Source organism: Zalophus californianus, chromosome X, assembly GCF_009762305.2.
Source record: "Zalophus californianus isolate mZalCal1 chromosome X, mZalCal1.pri.v2, whole genome shotgun sequence".
NCBI classification, from domain to species: Eukaryota; Metazoa; Chordata; class Mammalia; order Carnivora; family Otariidae; genus Zalophus; species Zalophus californianus.
In genome coordinates, this window is record NC_045612.1 from 15,416,456 (window position 1) to 15,436,879 (window position 20,424).

The 20,424-nt window shown below is 41.8% G+C and overlaps 1 protein-coding gene across 1 annotated transcript in view; it reads right to left on the reverse strand.

Annotated features, from left to right (window-relative positions):
- Window positions 1-13,311, reverse strand: part of LOC113930982 (transmembrane 9 superfamily member 2-like) — a 77,550-nt gene extending 64,239 nt beyond the window's left edge. Inside the window, exons 1-4 of the mRNA XM_035725657.1 lie at window positions 12,999-13,311; window positions 6,073-6,137; window positions 4,827-4,920; window positions 1,168-1,295 (exon numbers count right to left, since the gene is read on the reverse strand). Coding sequence (XP_035581550.1) covers window positions 1,168-1,295; window positions 4,827-4,920; window positions 6,073-6,137; window positions 12,999-13,187 — 476 coding nt within the window. The 5' untranslated portion in view covers window positions 13,188-13,311. The remainder of the gene's footprint in view (window positions 1-1,167; window positions 1,296-4,826; window positions 4,921-6,072; window positions 6,138-12,998) is intronic.
- Window positions 13,312-20,424: the final 7,113 nt, after the last annotated feature.

The window sequence follows — 20,424 nt, forward strand, 5'->3', positions numbered from 1 at the left end:
ATTGCTCCTGGCACATAAGAGGCAATCGATACGATTTTCCTTGCCACTGCACACAGGACCTCCCTCCCTGACCTGGCTTCTGCTTACCTCCCATTTTAGCTTCATCTCTAGCTGTACTATCCAAACCCCAAAACTTATGCCCACAGACATGTTCGACTGCTCACAGTCCCCCAGTCATAGCATCCTGTTTCAGGCTTCCAAGCTCTTTGATCACACCGATCTCCCTACTAGAAACGCTCACCCACCCATTTATTTCACAAATACTTTTTCATACCCTCCATTATACCCTCCTTGCCCCTAAATCTCCTATCATAGGACATTTTAGTGTATTGATTTGTCTACAGGGCCATCTCCTTACTCAGGACTGTGAAATTCTAGAGGATAGAGACCATGTCTACTTGAGTTTGTATGCCCAACACCTAGCCCAAAACCTAGGAGATGGTAGGTGTCCCATTAATGTTTGCTAAGTGATTATAATAGAAAGCAAATTATAATGGGGCGCCTGGGTGGCTCAGTTGGTTAAGCAACTGCCTTCGGCTCAGGTCATGATCCCAGGGTCCTGGGATCGAGCCCCACATCGGGCTCCCTGCTCGGCGGGAAGCCTGCTTCTCCCTCTCCCACTCTCCCTGCTTGCGTTCCCTCTCTCTCTGTCTCTCTGTCAATTAAATAAATAAAATCTTTAAAAAAAAAAAAAGAAAGCAAATTATAAGCAACTTATATTTCTACACTAAGTTCTCAACACTTACGTGGATAGCACAAGCATCTTTCACTATGCCACTTTTGGTTAATAAAACATCCTATCGGGAATCCTGGTGTGCATTACTTTCTATCCTCAATAACATGACACCATATTACTGGCATATTATCAATAATCCTAAATATAAATATTTTAAAATAAAAGATTTAAGCATTTCACACCAAGCAATAGCAACATCATCTTGCATATATTTAAGTTCAAATCTCTAATCAAAGTCACAAAAAATAGTATATAATTTCAAGTATCTATTAAAACTACTTTTTTAAAAAAACTAATGAAAGGACTTAAAATTTTTAATCAAAGTCACAAAAATAGTAGACAATTTCAAGTATTAAAACTTTTTTTAAAAAAACTACTTCTGAAAGGACTTGAAAAATTAAGTCATGTTATCTGTGTTAGCTCAAACCTACCAGTGATGTTGATAATTTAGTTGTACTCCTTTCTTCAAAAAAGCCAGCTTTTTCTTGTGGTCCTCATTTTCTCTATCATAGGATTTTACACAAACTTTCTTACATAATTCTGTCTTGCTAAAAGAAAACTGTTAAGAAAGAATTAAAATAGTAAAAGACTTGACTAAATTTTATAAAAACAAGTATCACAAAATAAGTACTTACCTTACAGATAAAACTTTTTCTCAGAGACTTCAGTATGCCATCATCCTCAACACTATCTCCTTTGAGTTTCAATTCATACCTGAAAGGATTACACGACACACACACACACACACGCACACACACAAACACAACATGCTTTCACCACTAAGCACAAGAATTTGCCTTCTTCGATAAAATATAAGGTGGGATATAATATCCACTGTAGCTTCCTAAAACCACTCTGATATAGAACCCTTCACTTAAAAGTGGTAACAAAATTGATTTTAGTGATGGTCACACAATGCTCTGAATATACTGAAAAACATTAAATCGGAGGGGTGCCTGGGTGGCTCAGTCAGTTAAGCATCTGCCTTGGGCTCAGTCCACGATCCGAGGGTCCTGGGATCTAGTCCTCCAATGGGCTTCTTGCTCAGCGGGGAGTCTGCTTCTCCCTCTGCCCACTCCCTCCCTGCTTGTGCTCTCTCTCAAATAAATAAAATCTTTAAAAAACAAAAAATAAAAAATAAATAAAAAACATTAAATTGGATACTTCAAGGGGCACCTGGCTGGCTCAATCAATACAGCATGCAACGCTTGATCTCCAAGCTGTAAGTTCAAGCCCCATGTTGGGTGTAGAGCTTACTCTAAAAAAAAAAAAAAGGACACTTTAAGTGGGTTATTTGGTATGTGAATATCTCTCAATAGAGCTGTTAATAAAAAAGTGTTAATAAAATATTTGATACTTTTAATATGAAACCTCTTATTTACAAAATCTAGCTATCAGGATAAAGTACCGGTGTTACTAATCAGGAAATAATGAGCAAGAATAGACTATGAAAAAGAGTTATAGTTAGCACCTCATATCCTGAAATCATACAAATATTAACCAAAAAGTTCCCTATTGGCAGCTGAGAACACTGTCACCTTTCTTTCTTTCTTTCTTTCTTTCCTTTCTTCCTTATACTGTCATGTTCTTCATTCCAAGGGACAGCATTTCTTGAAAAAGTTCACTTTTCTATTAGGACAATGGTACTCCACAGAGGTATTTTCTGCAACTTTAATCATTGAAAAGCTAATGCCTGACACACAGACCAAAGAAATAGATCAACAGAGAACCCAGAAATAGATCTATACAACTATATCCTTGTGATTTTTTTGACAAAGGTGCAAAAGCAATTCAGTGGAGGAAGGACAGTCTTTTCAACAGATAATGCTGAAGCAACCGGACATCTATAGGCCAAAAAAAACCCAAAAAGCAAAAACAAAAACAAAAAAATCCAGTAATTTCAATCCAAACCTCATACCTTATACAAAATAACCCAAAAGAGATCACAGACTTAAATATATAAAGTAATTATAAAAGTTTCAGAAGAAAACATAAAGAAAATCTTCAAGATCTAAAGGCTATGTCATGTGTCCTTAAACTTGACACCAAAAACACAATCCATAAAAAGGAAATTTGATTATTGGACCTCATAAAAATTATGTTTGCTCTGTCAAAGACTCTGTTAAGAAGATGAAAACACAGGGGTGCCTGGCTGGCTCACTTGGTAGAGTACACTATTCTCGATCTCGGAGTCGTGGTTTGAGCCCCAAATTAGGTATAGACATTATTTAAAAATAAAATCTTTAAAAAAAAATGATGATGAAAACAAAAGCTACAGACTGGGAAAAAACTATTTGTAAACTACTGTTGCAACAAAGGAATCACACCTAGAATATACAAGGAATTCTGAAAACTCAATAGTAAAGGAACAAACAATCCAAGTAGAAAATGGGTAAAAGAGGGCGCCTGGGTGGCTCAGTTGGTTAAGCGACTGCCTTCGGCTCAGGTCATGATCCTGGAGTCCCTGGATCGAGTCCCGCATCGGGCTCCCTGCTCAGCAGGGCGTCTGCTTCTCCCTCTGACCCTCCCCCCATCTCATGTGCTTTCTCTTTCTCTCTGTCTCTCAAATAAATAAATAAAATCTTAAAAAAAAAGAAAGAAAGAAAGAAAATGGGTAAAAGAGGTGCCTGGGTGGCTCAGTCGGTTGAGCATCCGGCTCTTAGTTTCAGCTCAGGTCATGATCTCAGGGTTGGGAGACTGAGCCCCAGGTCAGGCTGTGCACTCAGCAAGAAGTCTGAAGATTCTCTCCCTCTGCCTCTCCCCCCATTCTTTCTCCCTCTCTCACACACACACAAGTGAATGCTTGTAAAACTAGTGAAATCTGAATAAGCTCTGTGCACTGTACCAGTGTCAGTTCCTGGGTTTTGCTATTGTACTACAGTCAAGCAAGATGCTATCATTGGGCAAACCTGGGCACAGGGTACATGAGAGCTCCTGGTCCATGGTGTTTTTGTAGTTTCCTGTCTAGAATTATTTCAAAATAAAAAGTTTTGGGGTGCCTGGGTGGCTTAGTCAGTTAAGCATCTGCCTTCGGCTCAGGTCATAATCCCGGGGTCCTGGGATCATGTCCCACATCAGGTTCCCTGCTCAGTGGGGAACCTGCTTCTCCCTCTCCCTCTGCCTCTCCCCCTGCTTGTGCTCTGTCTCTCTCCCCCCCAAATGAATAAAATCTTAAAAAAAAATAAATGAATAACAATCTTTAAAAAAAGTTTTAAAAGAAGTTAATGCCTGATGGTTTCACAAGTGTATACATAAATTAAAATTGAGCAAACTACATATTTTTTTAAAGTTTTATTTAAGTAATCTCTATACCCCACGTGAGGCTCAAACTCAAGACCCCGAGACCAAGAGTCGCATGCACCTCCAACTGAGCCAGCCAGCCGCCCCCAAACTATACACTTTCAATATGAGCAGTTTATTGTACTTCAAGTAGATGTCAATGAATTTGGAAAAAAGAAGAAAAAAAGTTAATGCCTTCATAATCATAACTGCTTATGAAAACATCCTTACTCTATACCCAGAATCTATTAAGATATTGAAGGCAAAATCAATAAGACAATGACAGTCCAATACATCTGCTTATACCACCCTACCTGGAATATGCAGGGACAATAAGGTAAACTTTTTTTTCTTTACAAAGCAAAAATAAAATTTGAAAGGCAAAATCTTTATGTGGAACCACTCCCTACTGCAGACAGTTCAAAGACCACATACTCATGCATTCTTCCGGCAACACTACATCCTATCTCCTTTCTTTTTTCTCTACCTCCTTTTAAAACAGACTCTTTGGGGCACCGGGGTGCTCAGTCATTAGGCGTCTGCCTTCAGCTCAGGTCATAACCCCAGGGTCCTGGGATCAAGCCCCGCATCGAGCCCCGCATCGAGCCCCACATCGGGCTCCTTGCTCGGCAGGAAGCCTGCTTCTCCCTCTCCCACTCCCCCTGCTTGTGTTCCCTCTCTCGTTATGTCTCTCTCTGTCAGATAAATAAATAAAATCTTAAAAAAATAAAACAGACTCTTTGCTACAATTTTAAGTAGCCAGTTCTGAGAAGATTCAATTTAAAATATTAAATAAGATCCGCTGAATAACCTCATAGGGAGATGATGTTATTCGTTCTCCAAATAGTACTTGTCCGAGATTTTCAGAAGGGTTTTTCTTTCCAAAATCTTGACAGAAGTCAAAGCTAGAGGAGAAGTTCAAGTAAGGTTAAAAAAAAATATATGTGTGTGTGTATATATATATATAAAATATATATATATATATCTCAGCAAAGAAATTCATCTTTGTAATTTGTCAAGCCTCTCCACTGTTAATGGTAGATACTTCTAAAAACATGACCCAGAAGGTGTCTAATTATGATTTATAGACCTCATTACAGATTTCCTTTTAAATTGTTTAACCTCTTATAACTATGAATTCATTATTTAAAATGCTCATGGTACTGCTCTTGGCTTTTGTAAGGTAGGTAATCACAATCTTAAAAAAACTAACAGTGTTTTCAGGGTTAAACTTCAAATTACATAAAATAAGCAAAGAATAGTTTAAAATCTGTACTAATTCTAACCTGAGACATTTAGAAACTGCTGTTATCAGTTCTGATCAAAGGGGAACTTAAACAACAGAATCCCTCCTCAAATACATGCCCACAGATTCACTCACAAATCAAATGGTTACTACATGAAAAGAGTTACAACTACCTTTAAGTAAATGTGAATATATAAAATTGAATATAAAATGGCAAAGATAAAATCAATGGTAGGCTTGCATAATATTTTAAATGCTCCTGCTAACACCCTACATTTAAACCTGGTATTTTAATGAAAATTAGATCTGATTTAACTTCTGTTTAATTAGTGGAAATAAAATAATACCAAAGGGAGCTACAATCATTTCTCTAAAAAAGTATATCATTTGTCTCTATTCTCAAAATGATTGATCTTAATTTTGATTATGTGATACCAGCTCACTACTAAACTAAGCACTTGGCATCCATTAAAAACCTTAGTAGAAACCTCCTTATCCCATGTTTTAAAAATAAACTACAACTCTGCAATGATTTTTTTAAAGTTCAAAATATAGTAAATTTATAATTTGCTTTTCTTAGAAAAATCAAGTATGAAAACTTCCTAAATTTTTAAGCATTTGCCTCACACTGAAAGCTCTCTATTTTAATCATTTTGTTCCTGTTACCTTTATTACAAAATTACCACCATATTTCTTAATATATCCAGGGCTTTCATCCACTATCTTTAAAAGCTTAAAACACACTTTAACACAATAATATCATAATTATGATGTAACTGCAATTATATCAGATATAATACTTATAACTTACATATTATATTCATAAGGTAGGACAGATTCTGAGTCCAATCTATTCACAAATAGTGCTATTGATGACTACAAAAAGGAAAGAAAACACTCATTAATACAAAATAAAACAAGGTAGCACTTGCAAAACACATAATGAAGTAACTGAAAGGTATTTGGGTCTATTGCTCCAATCAATTTATAACTGTGCAATTATAAATTTATAACTTAGGACAGTGTTATAAATGTATACATTTATAGATTTTTAACACACAGTATAGCTATAAATTCATAACATTTAGGTGGCATCATTGGATTCTCTGAATACATAAATTTTTCAGATATCTCAGCCATTCTTAACCTTTTTTCATTATAGAACCCTTTGAGAATGTGATGAAGGCTATGCCCCTCTCCCCAGAAAAGCATACATATTCACCAAAGTCTCTGTTCAGGTTTAGGAGGCTTCACAGGGCCCCTGAAGTCCATGGAATTCAGGTTAAGAACTTGAGATAATTAAAGCTACCCGCATAAGAGCTCTCCTTGTATTATTTTAGCCATTTTTGTAAGAATCATTCTAAAATACACTTCACTCTTTCCTATCCTAAACAGAACATGGTGATCACAATTCAACCTTCCTTGATGGCTCAGGGTCATTTTGAACATCAGTCCTTGCACCAGCTTTGACTCTGTGACATCCTCAGTATCAAACTAAGTGAGAACTATTTGCCCCAAAACTACATTGCGATAGATGCTACCCACATCCCTACTACCCACACCCCTCACCTCTACCAAAGAACTTCAACTTCTTTGTATAGATTTTAGGTCTTTATTGTCAATTGTTGAGATGCCTCTTCTCCCTTCTTCCCCACCCCCAATCTGCTAGACAGCAAGCCCTCAATTTGTGGAATAAATCACAGATCTGTTAACACTATATCAAAAAGACTGAGAGCATGAGAGTTAGTGCATGAACATTAGGACATCTATTCTGGCTTTTCACAGAATACTTCTGCTTACCTCCCTGGATCTCAGGTGTGTTCTTGATAATTTACAAGATAGGATTTTTTTTTTTAAGTAGGCTCTATGCCCAGCGTGGAGCACAACACGGGACTTGAACTCACAACCCTGAGATCAAGACCTGAGCTGAGATCAAGAGTCAGACGCCTAACTGACTGAGCCACCCAGGTGCCCCAAGATAGGACTTTTAAAACCACTAGAACAGGGGCGCCTGGGTGGCTCAGTTGGTTAAGCGACTGCCTTCGGCTCAGGTCAGGATCCCGGAGTCCCAGGATGGAGTCCCACATCAGGCTCCCTGCTCAGCAAGGAGCCTGCTTCTCCCTCTGACCCTCCCCCCTCTCATGTACTCTCTCTCTCATTCTCACTCTCTCAAATAAATAAATAAATCTTTGGAAAAAAAAAAAACCACTAGAACATAACTTGGGTAAACACTTTATTCTTGTTCAAAATTCCATAAACTGCTTTTTTTCAACTGAACATCTGCTATCATCTTTACCACATGGTTAGTTTTTTTTTTTAAGAGGATATAGGAAATCATCAAGTTTGGCAACAAATATAAACAACCTTACTCTAACTTTGTAAGAGTATTGTATCTGCACTTAATGAAATCTAATCAGAAATTTAGCAGTAGCAACATATATCAGTTAGAGTTTTATAAAGGTGAACAGAGAAAAGTTTCTAAAAGGACAGCAGATAATTAAGGATAATAGTTCTCATCTAGAATCCCAAAACACAACGTACATAAGATTTGAACTCTATTTTAAAATACATATCTGGAGCTTACTATAATTAAAAGAGTCTTAATGGTTTCACAAAGCAAGTGGAGAAAAGATAAATTATTCAATAATACCGTTAAGACAACTGGTCAGCAATCTAGGGGGGAAAAATGTTAAGCTGGATACTTACCTCATACATCACACCAGGAAATATCAATCTTATTTGTTAAAATTTAATCCATAAAAGTAATAGAAGAAACCATGGGAGAATTATTTTATAATCTTGGCTGGCTTGGTTAAGACCTTTCAAAACGGCAAAAAAAGTCAGAAACCAAAAAAAAAATTGATATATTAGAATAAAAGCCAATTTTTCTAAATGGCAAAAAAACAAAAGCAAAAACAAAACACAATAAGCAAAACCAAAAGACAACTGACAAACTTGGGAAAAGGATGTCACAGACAAGGGACTAGTTTCCTGATTTAAGAGTGTAAATTAATGCAACCTCCGTGGAAAGCAATTTGAGGATATCAAAATTGTTAAGTGCATATATTCTTTGACCCAGCAATTCCAGTCCTAGGAAGTTATTCTATAGATATTCTCATATGCAACAATGTTTGGTAAGATCAAGAGAATAGAAACAAGCTAAATACATAAATAAGGGACTATGTGAATCAAGTATAGCACATCCTTATAATAGAATGCTATACCATTAAAAAAGAGCAAGGATGTTCTTATACAATGATATAAAATGATCTCTAAGCTATATTGTTAAATGATAAAGACACCTGAAGATGAGAACAGTATGCTCCCATTTGTGTAAAAAAAAAAAAAAAGGGAGGAAAAAATGATATAAATACCTGTTTGTTCATTTATTCATGAAATCCCTAGCAGGATACATGAGAAACTGATGATATTGGTGCTCTCCAGGGAGGGGTACTATGTGACTAAAAGACCCAGGTAGATGAGACCTTCACAGAGAAAAACCTCTTATCTGTCTATATCCTTGTATATTATTCTAAGTGAGATCATTACAATCAGGGGGTGAACATTTTTGTAGACTTTAATATATATTTCAAATTGCTCGCCAAAGGGTTCAAGTTTAACTATTAAACCAATCTAAATGTCATCAAAAGGCAGCAAAGAGACAAGTCCAGGAGGAGGGACATTGCACAAGAAAAAGAGACTGATCCCTTTTATAAGTTAATGTTATGAAAAGAAAAAGCAGAGACTGTGCTTGATTAAAAGAACCATAGACTATAATAAAGAGATGCAATTTGTGGTCCTAGATTGGATTCTGGTTTGGTTATTTCAGGGACAACTATGGAAATCTGACTATGAACTTGGTAATACATGAGATAAAAATGTATTGATGTGGAAAGATAGAGTTGTTAATAGAAAAGTGCAGGTTATGGGATGGTTAAGCATCTGCCTTCGGCTCAGGCTCAGGTCATGATCACAGGGTCCTGGAATCCAGTCCTGCATGGGGCTCCTTGCTAAGCAGGGAGCCTGCTTCTCCCTCTGCCTGCCACTCCCCCTGCTTGTGCTCTCTCTCTCTCACAAATAAATTTTTAAAATCTTTTTTTAAAAAGGAGAGAAACAAGATATTGATTAAAAAAGAAAGAAAAATGCAGGTTACAAAATAACATGGATACCATGATTTTGTGTAGGTAAAAAAATGCGTATGTACTTTCATTCATTGCTAGTGGGAATGCAACATGGTACAGCCACTTTAGAAGACAGCTTGGCAGTTTCTTAAAAAACTAAACACACTCGGGTGCCTGGGTGGCTCAGTTGGTTAAGCGACTGCCTTCGGCTCAGGTCATGATCCTGGAGTCCCAAGATCGAGTCCCGCATCGGGCTCCCTGCTCAGCGGGGAGTCTGCTTCTCCCTCTGACCCCCCCTCCCCCCCTCATGTTCTCTCTCTCTCTCAAATAAATAAAATCTTTAAAAAAAGAAAAACTAAACATAATCCTAGTATATAATCTAGCAATGATACTCCTTGGTATTTTCCCAAAGGAGCTGAAAACAAGTCTACACAAAAACCTGCACAATGTCTATAGCAGCTTTGTTCATCATTGTGAAAACTTGGAAGCAACCAAGATGTCTTTAGTAGGTGAATACGTAAATGAATTGTGGTACATCCAGATAATGGAATATTATTCAAAACTGAAAAGCAATGAACTATTAAACCATGAAAAGACACCGAAGAACTCTAAATGCATATTACTGAGAGAAGCAAGTCTGAAAAGTCTAAATACTGTAGGATTCCAACTATATGACATTCTGGAAAAGGCAAAACTATGAAGACAGTAGATAGATCAGCGGTTGCCAGGGATTAAGAGAGGGACAGATGAATAGCAGAGAATATAGAGAATGTATAAGGCAGTGAAATTACTCTATATGATATTATAATGATGGATACATGTCATTACACATTCCTCCAAACTCACAGAATGACCAAGGGTGAAGTGTAATATAAACTATGGGCTTTGGGTGGTAATGATGTGTCAATCTAGGTTCATCAACTGTAAGGAATGTAACACTCTGGTGGGGGATGTTGATGAGGAAAGCTATGCATGTTTGGGAGCAGGGGTATATGGGAACTCTATTTTCTGCTCGATTTTGCTGTGAACCTAAAACTGCTCTAAAAAAACTCTAAAAAGTCTATTAAAAATACACATGTGGGTATGAGTATGTGTAGAAAAAATCTAGAATATATGCTAAGATATCAAGAGTGGTAATTCTCTAGTTATTAGAAATGTTTTTCTTATTTTTTGCCTACCTGCATTTTCTAACCATGTATCATGCATGCTACTGCTTTTGCAATAGCAAAAACTTTAAAACCAAAAAAAAAAAAAACAAGGGGCTGGATGCTACCAAATGAAGTAAGTTTAGAGTGTTAAACCTAAAAATGAGAGACTCACCAAAGACAGAAGATGAAATCTCAGAATAAAAAGTAGAACACATGTAGGGATGCAATAACAGCCTAAAAAGAAAAGAGCTTATGGAAAAGAAGTTCCAGACATTTGTTATGGTTAAAGATCATGTTTCTTTGCCAGGAAGCCTGATGAAATAAAGAATAGAGATCCAGGATGAGGTATTACCAGAGAAAAGGCAGACATAAAAATATTTTGTAAATGCCATTTCTTACATGTGTTTGGCAAAATGTTGGCTCAAAACATTACTATCAAAACTTCACACAGGAAAAGGCAAGTTCCAGGTTTTAAGAGCAAACTTGCTGCCCCTAAAACTGGCCTTTAAAAAACCCTGGAACTTTCAAGTTGGTTAAGTCTATAGTTAAACCACACCCAGAACTGTTCTCAACTTCCCAGGGCCTGTGTGGTGCCTTATGCCAGAATGCTTCCCCCATCCAATGAGGAGTCAGAAAAATAAGTCTTATTCATTAATATATTTTGTATTGCTTACAAAAAAAAAAAAAAAACCACTTTTTTTGGACTCAGCTTACAGTTACAGAAACCAAGCTCCTAAAGAAAGGAGTCAGAAAATTATTGGGTGTTGAGGAACACACAGAAGAGGAATTGGGTCAGAAATCTCTGCCCCGGGGCGCCTGGCTGCGTCAGTGGGAGGAGCATGCGACTCTTGATCTTGGGGTCTTGAGTTAGAGCCCCAGTTGGGTGTAGAGATGACTTAAATAAACTTTAAAGAAAAAAAAAGAAATCTCTGCCTAAAGAAAGCTAATAATGGGATGCCTAGGTGGCTCAGTTGGTTGGGCGACTGCCTTCGGCTCAGGTCATGATCCTGGAGTCCCTGGATCGAGTCCCACATCGGGCTCCCTGCTCGGCGGGGAGTCCGCTTCTCCCTCTGACCCTACCCCCCTCATGTGCTTTTTCTCTCTCTCTCTCTCTCTCAAATAAATAAATAAAATCTTAAAAAAAAAAAACTAATAATGACAATAGCTACCATTTATGGAAAGCTTACTAAGCGCCAGGTACAGTTATCAGTGCTTTTCATACATTGTCTCATTTTATTCTCACAAGTCTGAGAGGTAAATAATATCTTGGTGTTTGCAGGTAAAGGGCCCAGGGGAGACAAAAGTGCATTAACAAAACAAAAAAAAAAAGTGCATTAACAAGAATTAAAGAGGTAAAAAGCAGGAGACCAGAGGAGTGAAGAATGACAGAAAGAAAACATGGTAGGGGTGTATCTAAGACCACGATGAGGTGGGTCGGCATACGGATGAAATAGCTGATGGGGATTAAGCAGCGCACTTGTGATGAGCTCCCGGTCTTCGTATGGAAGTGTTAAATCACTAAATTGTACACCTGAAACTAATTTAACACTGTGTGCATTGACTGGAATTTAAATAAAAACTAAAAAAAAAAAAAAAGACCACAGTGTGTGAGTCGTGAGTCCTGAGAGTACAAGGAGGACAATAGGAAAGGGAGGGAGAGAGGGCGAGAAAAGAGCCAAGGCGGGAGAAGAAAAGGAGCTGCGACAGAAGAGGAGGAGCTAAGAAAGGTGGAGGAGCAGCCAATAGGGAGGGAGGAGAGGGAGGAGCTCAGAGGAAGGAGGTACAAGAAGGAGCCAAGAAGTGCGGTGGAGAAGCCGCCCAGAAAGGAGGAAGCAAGAGGGCGAGCCCAGAGGGAAGAGGAAGAGGGAGGGGTGGAGTCAGGCAGAAGGGGCGGGGCCTAGAGGGGAGAGCGTAACGAAGGGGCGGGGCCAAGACGCCGGGGCGGAGCCTAGAGGGAGGGGAGGGGGCTGCGAGAGAAGTGGGGAAGGGAGGGGCGGAACGGAGAGGGATGGGAGGGGCTGAGGGGAAGGGGAGGGGCTGAGAGGGAAGTGGGGAAGGGAGGGGAGGAGCGGAGAGGGAGGGGTGGGGCTGCGAGGGAAGTGGGGAAGGGAGGGGCGGAACGGAGAGGGAGGAGAAGAGGAAAAGCTGAGATGAAAGGGAGGGAGCCAAGAGAAATGGGGGAGAAGGAGGAGCTATGAGGACGGAGGAAGAGCTGAGCGGGAGTTGGACGAACGGAGAGTAAGGGGAGGAGCCAAAAGAGAGGGAAAGAGAATCTGAGAAAAAGAGAGGTCCGGATCTTCCACGTGCGAGGCTCAGAGACAGAGACGCCGAAACCCACACCCACAGAGAGGGCTTTGGCATTCTGGGTCAGAGGCAAAAGAGCTCGAGACCGTGGTCTCCCCCGGTGTGCCCCATACCCCTACCCAAAGCCTTCCCCTCACATCTCTGCCTCTCCCACTGGTCCTCACCTTGCAGGTTGCAGTCTCTCGGGCCGCCTCGCAGAAGTTAACTGGAGCCAACCCGGGGAGGTAGAAGGCCGCGCTGCGGGTGGCGTGAAGCCCCAGGAACAGCCCCAGCCCCAGCAGCCACCTCAGCCCGGGGAGGGCGAGCCTGAGGCTGCAAGGGTTGGTTCCCACGCGGAAACCACGAGTACTCATTTCAGGAGCCCGGCTCTGGGCTCGGGCGAGATCGAACCAGTGCAGGGGAGAAACGGAAATGACAAGAAAGAACCGTGGACGGGCACGAGCCAAGATCGACTGGTGGGACTAGAACTCCGGGGAAAGCTACTTATTCCGACGAGACAGTGGCTTGGAACACGTTGCTAGGGCGCCAGGCTGCTTTTATGAGCGCGCGCAGTACGCATGCGTGCGGCTCTGCGCGGCGTCTTCCACCTCCCCCCCACCCATCTCTCCCACTCCCCCCATCCCCCACCCGCAGCCTGGCACTTTCCTGCGGTTAGAGCTTCCTCGCTGAGCGGGGGAGGGGGGCAGGGGAGGCTGGCTGAGAGGTCTCAGCGTCGCAACATCACAACTTCACAGGGTGAGGTGTCCTCCCCGCGCTTGCCTCAGTCCCAAAGTAGCAATGTTACCTCCCCCCCACCATCTTCACTTCTTCCTGCGGGGTGGTGGGACAAGAAGGGGAAAGAGGGGGAATTCCGGGGCCAAGCCGTCCAGGATGGTGGGTATTAGGCGCTTGAAATGCCGCCAGTCCAAAATTAATGTTCCGTAAGTGTCAAATGCACACCCAGTATCAGAGACTGCTTGGAAAAAGGAATGCAAACCTCTGCATTTTTATAGTGATTGCATATCGAAATGGTAATATTTTGGGTTAGTTGCGTTAAAGAAAACATTGTTAAAATTAATTTCACCTGTTTCTTTTTATTAAAGTGTGGCTGCTAGGGGCGCCTGGCTGGCTCAGTCCGTAGAGCACGGGCCTCTTGATCTCAGGATCCTGAGTTCAAACCCATGTTGGGCGTGGACCCTACTTTAACATAAATAAATAAAAATAAAGCGTGGCTACTAGAACATTTAAAATGACACGTGGCTCGCATCATATTTCTTTTTTATTCGTTAAAGCAATTTTTAATATAAATAAATTCTGCAAAAATACTACAGCAAAACAAAGCCATGCAGTGTTACCAATTAACCAGTTCAGCTATTCGGTATTTTTATGTTGTCTGTGATGATACATGTATCGCTCAATGTGAAATAAGTTCTAGCATCATTCCTACCTGGGAGACACAACTTTTATTTTACATTCATGACTTAAGCAGAATATGTTTATTATGATTCAATGATAATCTGAAAAATTTTAAAACTCACCTTAAAACCACACACACACACACACACACACACACACACACACACACACAAAGAAAACCACAATAATCACATCCTAGAGAATGCCAGGTGGACTTATCCTAAATATGTTCATTGAAGCGTGGTTGACACACAATATTACATCAATTTCAGGTGTACAACAGTGATTCCACAAGGCATTCCATTTCTATTGGACAGCGCAAGTCTGGGGAAGGAGGGGGGAAGGGGGAAAAGGCTACAGAAGAGGGAGGGAGAGGGAAGTGTTGCTCTTAGTCTTTGAAAGTTTTCTTTCACTTAGCGGCGGGGATCTTATTTTTCGACCTCTGTAAGAACCCTCGTCGCCCTCACCTTCCGCTCCCTGTGCTGTCCTATAATGCAAAGTGCTTGTATTTGGACCTAGGCAGTAGTGTAGGTATCATACAACAAAGTTAGTAGAAGAGCTGATCATTTTTCCTCCTGGTCTGTCAAGATCTTTGGAGAACAAGAGGTCGCTTGTTTACGCTGAGCCGAGTGCGCCTGGCCATTCTGTCCAAGTTCCCTCGCTCCGAGAGGTCTGCGTCCTCTGTTGATTGGCAGCCGGCGATTCCAGGCAGAACAAAGGCAGAGAGCTGGCGGTTAGCAGAGGCCTAGTAGAATTTAGCGAGTTAACTCTTGAACTAGAGAAGCAGGAAAAGTTGCAGGAGAAAATGTACCAATGATCAGAATTCGGGGCGTTGTAAGAGAGGGGAGAACGAACTTAACCACGCGGACTGGAGAAGCCCTTGTAAAGATTTGGAGAACAGGAGAAGGTGCTCAGAAGGGGCACCACTTTAGCGAAGAGGAACAGGAAAGAGGAGCTGGGAAGCTGTAGAGCGGTCATGATTAGAAGTCACCAGAGCTTGAATACAAATCTTGCGTTTTACCACTACATTACCACCCCTCTCCAGGCAGCCTGTGGCTGAAAAAGTGTACGTGTTTAAATAAACGGGATGCTTGGCCAGCCTCCCAGGCCTGGGCGCGGGCGTCTAGCGGCTACGCTAGGGCCCTGCGGGCGGGGACTCGGCGCCCTACTGAGCGAGCACAGGCGCCTCACTGAGTGTGGGGACCGTGGGCGACGGGGCTTCCCGGGGCCGGTGTGCCACCCGGGTCACCTACAGGACGCCGGCCTCCGCCCCTCCGCAAACGCAGGAGACAAAGAAGCAGGAAGGAGCAGCCGGTTCGTGATCCGTTTTGCCCCCATCCCCGTCCTCATCTACAGCTCCAACTGTGACTGAGGTCTTCCATTAAAGCTCCCCGCCGCGCCGTGTCTGTTAAACTCAAGAAGCGAAGCAGCACCGAAGGCTACGTCCCCATTCTCAGCAATAAGACACAGCCCTCCGGGTGTCCCCACTGAGTGATTGTCACCACCTCCATCCACCTGCTGGGCCTGAAATGGAGGCGGCTCCTTCTGGTGGATTCTCTGTGCTCCTTGTGCTCCAGAAGTTGTCTTCTGTTCCCCCCCTCAGCCTCCCCCCCCACAATGTGCAAGCCATTCACTAGGCAGGCCGGCTTTGCCCAACTCCAAGGCTCCCCCTGCCCCATGCGCCAATTTGAAGACCTCTTCTAGAGTGAGGCCTGACTGGCACCTGTAACTAGGGACCGTTTTATTTCTTCCTTTCCAATTCTTATGCCTTTTATTTTTGTTCTTGCCTTGTCGCACTAAATAGGATTTCCAATAGGATATTGAATAAGAGGAGACATCCTTACCTGTCCTCCTTCTCAACGGGGAAACATTCAGTTTTTAACCATGCAGTATGATACCAGCTATAGGCTTTTTTTCCCTTAAAGATTTTATTTATTTATTTGACAGAGAGCATGAGCACACAAGCAGGGGGAGTGGCAGGCAGAGGGAGAGGGAGAAGCAGGTTCCCCGCTGAGCAAGGAGCCCACAGAGGGGCTCATTCCCAGGACTCTGGGATCATGACCTGAACCGAAGGCAGACGCTTAACCGACTGAGCCATACAGGCGGCCCCAAACTATAGGTTTTTTATACTTGTCCTTTATCAGGTTAAGGAAGTTCCTTTCTCTTCCTAGTTTGTTGAGAGTTTTTGTCATGATTAGATATTGAATTTTATCCAATTTTTTGGCAGTGTTTCTTATTAAGGTTATTAATATGATGCATTACATTGGTATTTAAATGTTGAATCAGTCATGTATTTCCAGAATAAACCCCACTTGGTTGGATAATATGTAAAAACAAAACAAACAAACAAAAAAACAAATGGGGCTATATTGTAGTGTGGAATGCAAAATTTGCAAGGCTTTTAGAAGATAAAATTCAAGAGAGAGGCAAACCAAGAAACAGGCTTAACTATAGAGAACAAACTGATGATTATAAGGGAAGTGGGTGGGGGGTGGGGGAAACATGTGATGGGGATTAAGGAGTGCACTTGTGATGAGCACCTGGTGATGTATGGAAGTGTTGGATCACTATATTGTACACCTGAAACTCATATTACACTGTTAACTAATTGGACTTAAAAACTTTTTTTTTAAAGATTTTATTTATTTATTTGAGAGAGAGAGAATGAGAGACAGAGAGCACGAGAGGGAAGAGGGTCAGAGGGAGAAGCAGACTCCCTGCCGAGCAGGGAGCCCGATGCGGGACTCGATCCCGAGACTCCAGGACCATGACCTGAGCCGAAGGCAGTCGCTTAACCAACTGAGCCACCCAGGCACCCATTAAAATAAAAACTTTAAAAAGAGATGAAGTTCAAAGAAATTAATCTCTTAATGTAGGTTATGCCCCAAACTCCGGGGAGACATGGGTTTTCCCTTCTATGCCATTAGGAGTATTTTAGTGGAAAGTGAAGAATACATTATTCATTTTATTTCCTTACTTGTCTCTCACCCCCTACTAGAAAGTAAGCTCCTTAAGCACAAGATCCTTTTTTTTGTCTTCATATTCCTAGCACAGACCCAAGCACTTGGTAAGAGCATATTGGAGAAGAAAAATTTTCTCTATGCTTCAAGATTTTTTTAATTGGTCTAAGAATTACACTGACATAAGACAGATTAACAGGAGAAAAATCTAAATTACGTACATATGGGGAATCCACAAAACGAGAGATTTCAAAAACAGGAAAGATGACGTATATGTGTCATTCTGGACTAAGGAGAAGGGGGTAGGGGTCTGGGGCTTCAAAAGGAAGGCAGGCAATTCACAAGAAATTGAAAAAGAGCAAATGTTTTGTAAACAAATGTTTGCCAAGCCATACAGAAACAATGGGACACAAAGAATTTTAACAGATCTTGCTAAGTTCCTCTGTCACACCTAGATTATGTTATACTATAGTTATCTGTCACTATAGCTCCCTTTCTAGAACAGGTCCTCTATCTAGATTCTTTTGGGGGGGGTGCAGAGGGAGAGAGAATCTTAAGCAGGCTCCACACCCAGGTGCAGAGCCCAACATGCAGGGCTCTATCTCATGACCCTGAGATCATGACCTGAGCCAAAATCAAGAGTCACTGCCTGAGCCACCTAGGCACCCCAAGATTCTTTTAGGCAGTTAAGGGAAGATAAAAAGAAAAAGAAAAACTTCCTGGGGCTCCTGGCTGGCTCAGATGGAAGAGTATGCAACTCTTGATCTCAGGGTCCTGAATTCAAGCCCCATGTTGGGTGTAAAGATTACTTAAATAAATAAGCTGAAAAAAAGGAGAAAAGAACACTTTTCCCAATCTTCTGTTTCTTTTAAAGATTTTTTATTTATTTGACAGAGAGAGATAGCGAGAGCAGGAACCCAAGCAGGGGGAGCGGGAGAAGGAGAAGCAGGCTTCCCGTGGAGCAGGGAGCCCGATGCGTGGGCTCGATCCCAGGACCCTGGGATCATGAGCTGAGCCAAATGGCAGACGCTTCACCGACTGAGCCACCCAGGAGCCCCTCTTCTGTTTCTTGATAATCAGCCTAGGGGTGCCTGGCTGGCTCATTCAGAGGAGCCTGCGACTCTTGATCTCTGGCTCATGAGTTCAAGCCCCATCATGTTGGGTGCAGAGATTTTTTAAATAAATAAAACTTAAAAAAATTTTTTGAAAAGAAAAAAAGAATCAGACTAAAATAATCCACATGCCTAAGAGACACACTCTGGGGTGTCAAATTTTGCTCCCCAACAAGCATAATACATTGATTCAGAATAAATGAAAAGAGGGAAGAATGAATGCCATGTAACTTACACTGCCGCAGGATTTTTACATATTTTACTTCATTTAGAAGTCAAAAGAGGATGCAATCAAAAGATGGGAGTAAGTGTAGATAATCAGGATAATCCCCCTTTATTTACAGCAGTAGAGTCTGCATAGTTCCTGCATAGATCCTCCCAGTGCCCATGTAAGGTAGGCAGGGTAGTTATTTTATGTGAGATAACCGAGGCCAAGAGTAGTTAGTTTGCTTGTCCAAGGTCACACAGTAATAGAGGACCAAGTCAAGGCTAGGAAGCAGGTCCCCTGATGTCTAATTTAGTTCTGAAATATAATGGAATTAAAAGGAAGTGCCAGGGGCACCTGGGTGGCTCAGTCAGTTAAGCATCTGCCTTTAGGGGCGCCTGGGTGGCTCAGTCATTAAGCATCTGCCTTCAGCTCAGGTCATGATCCCAGGGTCCTGGGATGGAGCCCCGCATCGGGCTCCCTGCTCCGCAGGAAGCCTGCTTCTCCCTCTCCCACTCCCCCTGCTTGTGTTCCCTCTTTTGCTGTGTCTCTCTCTGTCAAATAAATAAATAAAATCTTAAAAAAAAAAAAAAGCACCTGCCTTTGGCTCAGGTCATGGTCTTGGGTCCTGGGATCGAACCCCGCGGGGAGCCGGGGGGGGGGGGGGCGGGGAAAGGGGACCTCCCTGCGCAGCGGAGAGTCTGCTTCTCTCTTTCCCCCCACTCATGCTCTGTCTCTCAAATAAATAAATAAAATCTTATAAAAAAATAAAAGGAAGTACCAAGTGGTAATAAAAAAGAAAGAAACTCATTTTATGTAGCTGGAAACTCGACAGCTACATCAACTATGAAACACGCAAGTAAAAGCTTGAGTGAAGCATATGAACCTGAAGTTAGGAGCTAACTTTGGCAGTGGTGCACAGAGAGATTCAACCATGAAATTTGTGATATGCAGCGTCACTCAAACAACTTTGAAAAAGGAGAGAAATGCGAGGAATGACACCTCACAAAAGTGGGTGCCTTGGGCTGCACTACAGACAATGCGTAAGATGGATGAATACAGCAACTAGATCTTTAATGGTTCGTCTTTCATAGTGACATTTCCCCCCTCAATTCCAACCATTTGGAGTTAAAGATATCCAAGTGACAGTTCCCATCCTCTTTCCAGTTCACTTCGACATGTACGTATCAAAATTCAGTAGGAGAACAAAGGAATACTGTGACCCAGTGAAATCATGCTCTATTTAAGCCATGTTTCTAAATCAGCATATTGGAACATCAAAAAAAAGAACTAATGTGCCAGCCCCAGAGGCGACATCATATTTTTCACAGTGTCCTGACAGCATCAGTCTAGCTTCTCCCTTGGGCCTCCGGCCTTGACTTACTTTTTCCTTCCCAGGTCCCCCAAAATCTAAATAGGTTTCTTTCAAACTGGTAGTGTAAATCTCATCATTTCACACTCCCCCTTAAAATCCTTTGCTGTACAGGGGTGCCTGGCCATCTCAGTTGGTAGAGCACCCCACTCTTGGTCTCAGGGTCATGAGTTCAAGCCCCACATTGGGTGTAGAGATTACTTTCACAAAAATTAAAATTAAAAAATTCTTTGCTGGGACGCTGGGGTAGCTCAGCTGGTGAAGTGTCTGCCTTCGGCTCAGGTCATGATCCTGGGGTCCCAGGATGGATCCCTGCATTGGGCTCCCTGCTCAGTGGGGAGCCTGCTTCTCCCGCTCCCCTCTGCTAGTGCTCTCCTGCTAGCTCTCTCGCGCGCACATGCGCACAAATAAATAAAATCCTTAACATAAATAGATAAATAAATAATCCTTTGCTGCACAAATCAAATGTAATGTGGCAGGGCGGGGGGGGGGGGCTAGACTGGATCCTGGCACAGAAAAAGGACACTAGTGAAAAAATTGGTGAAA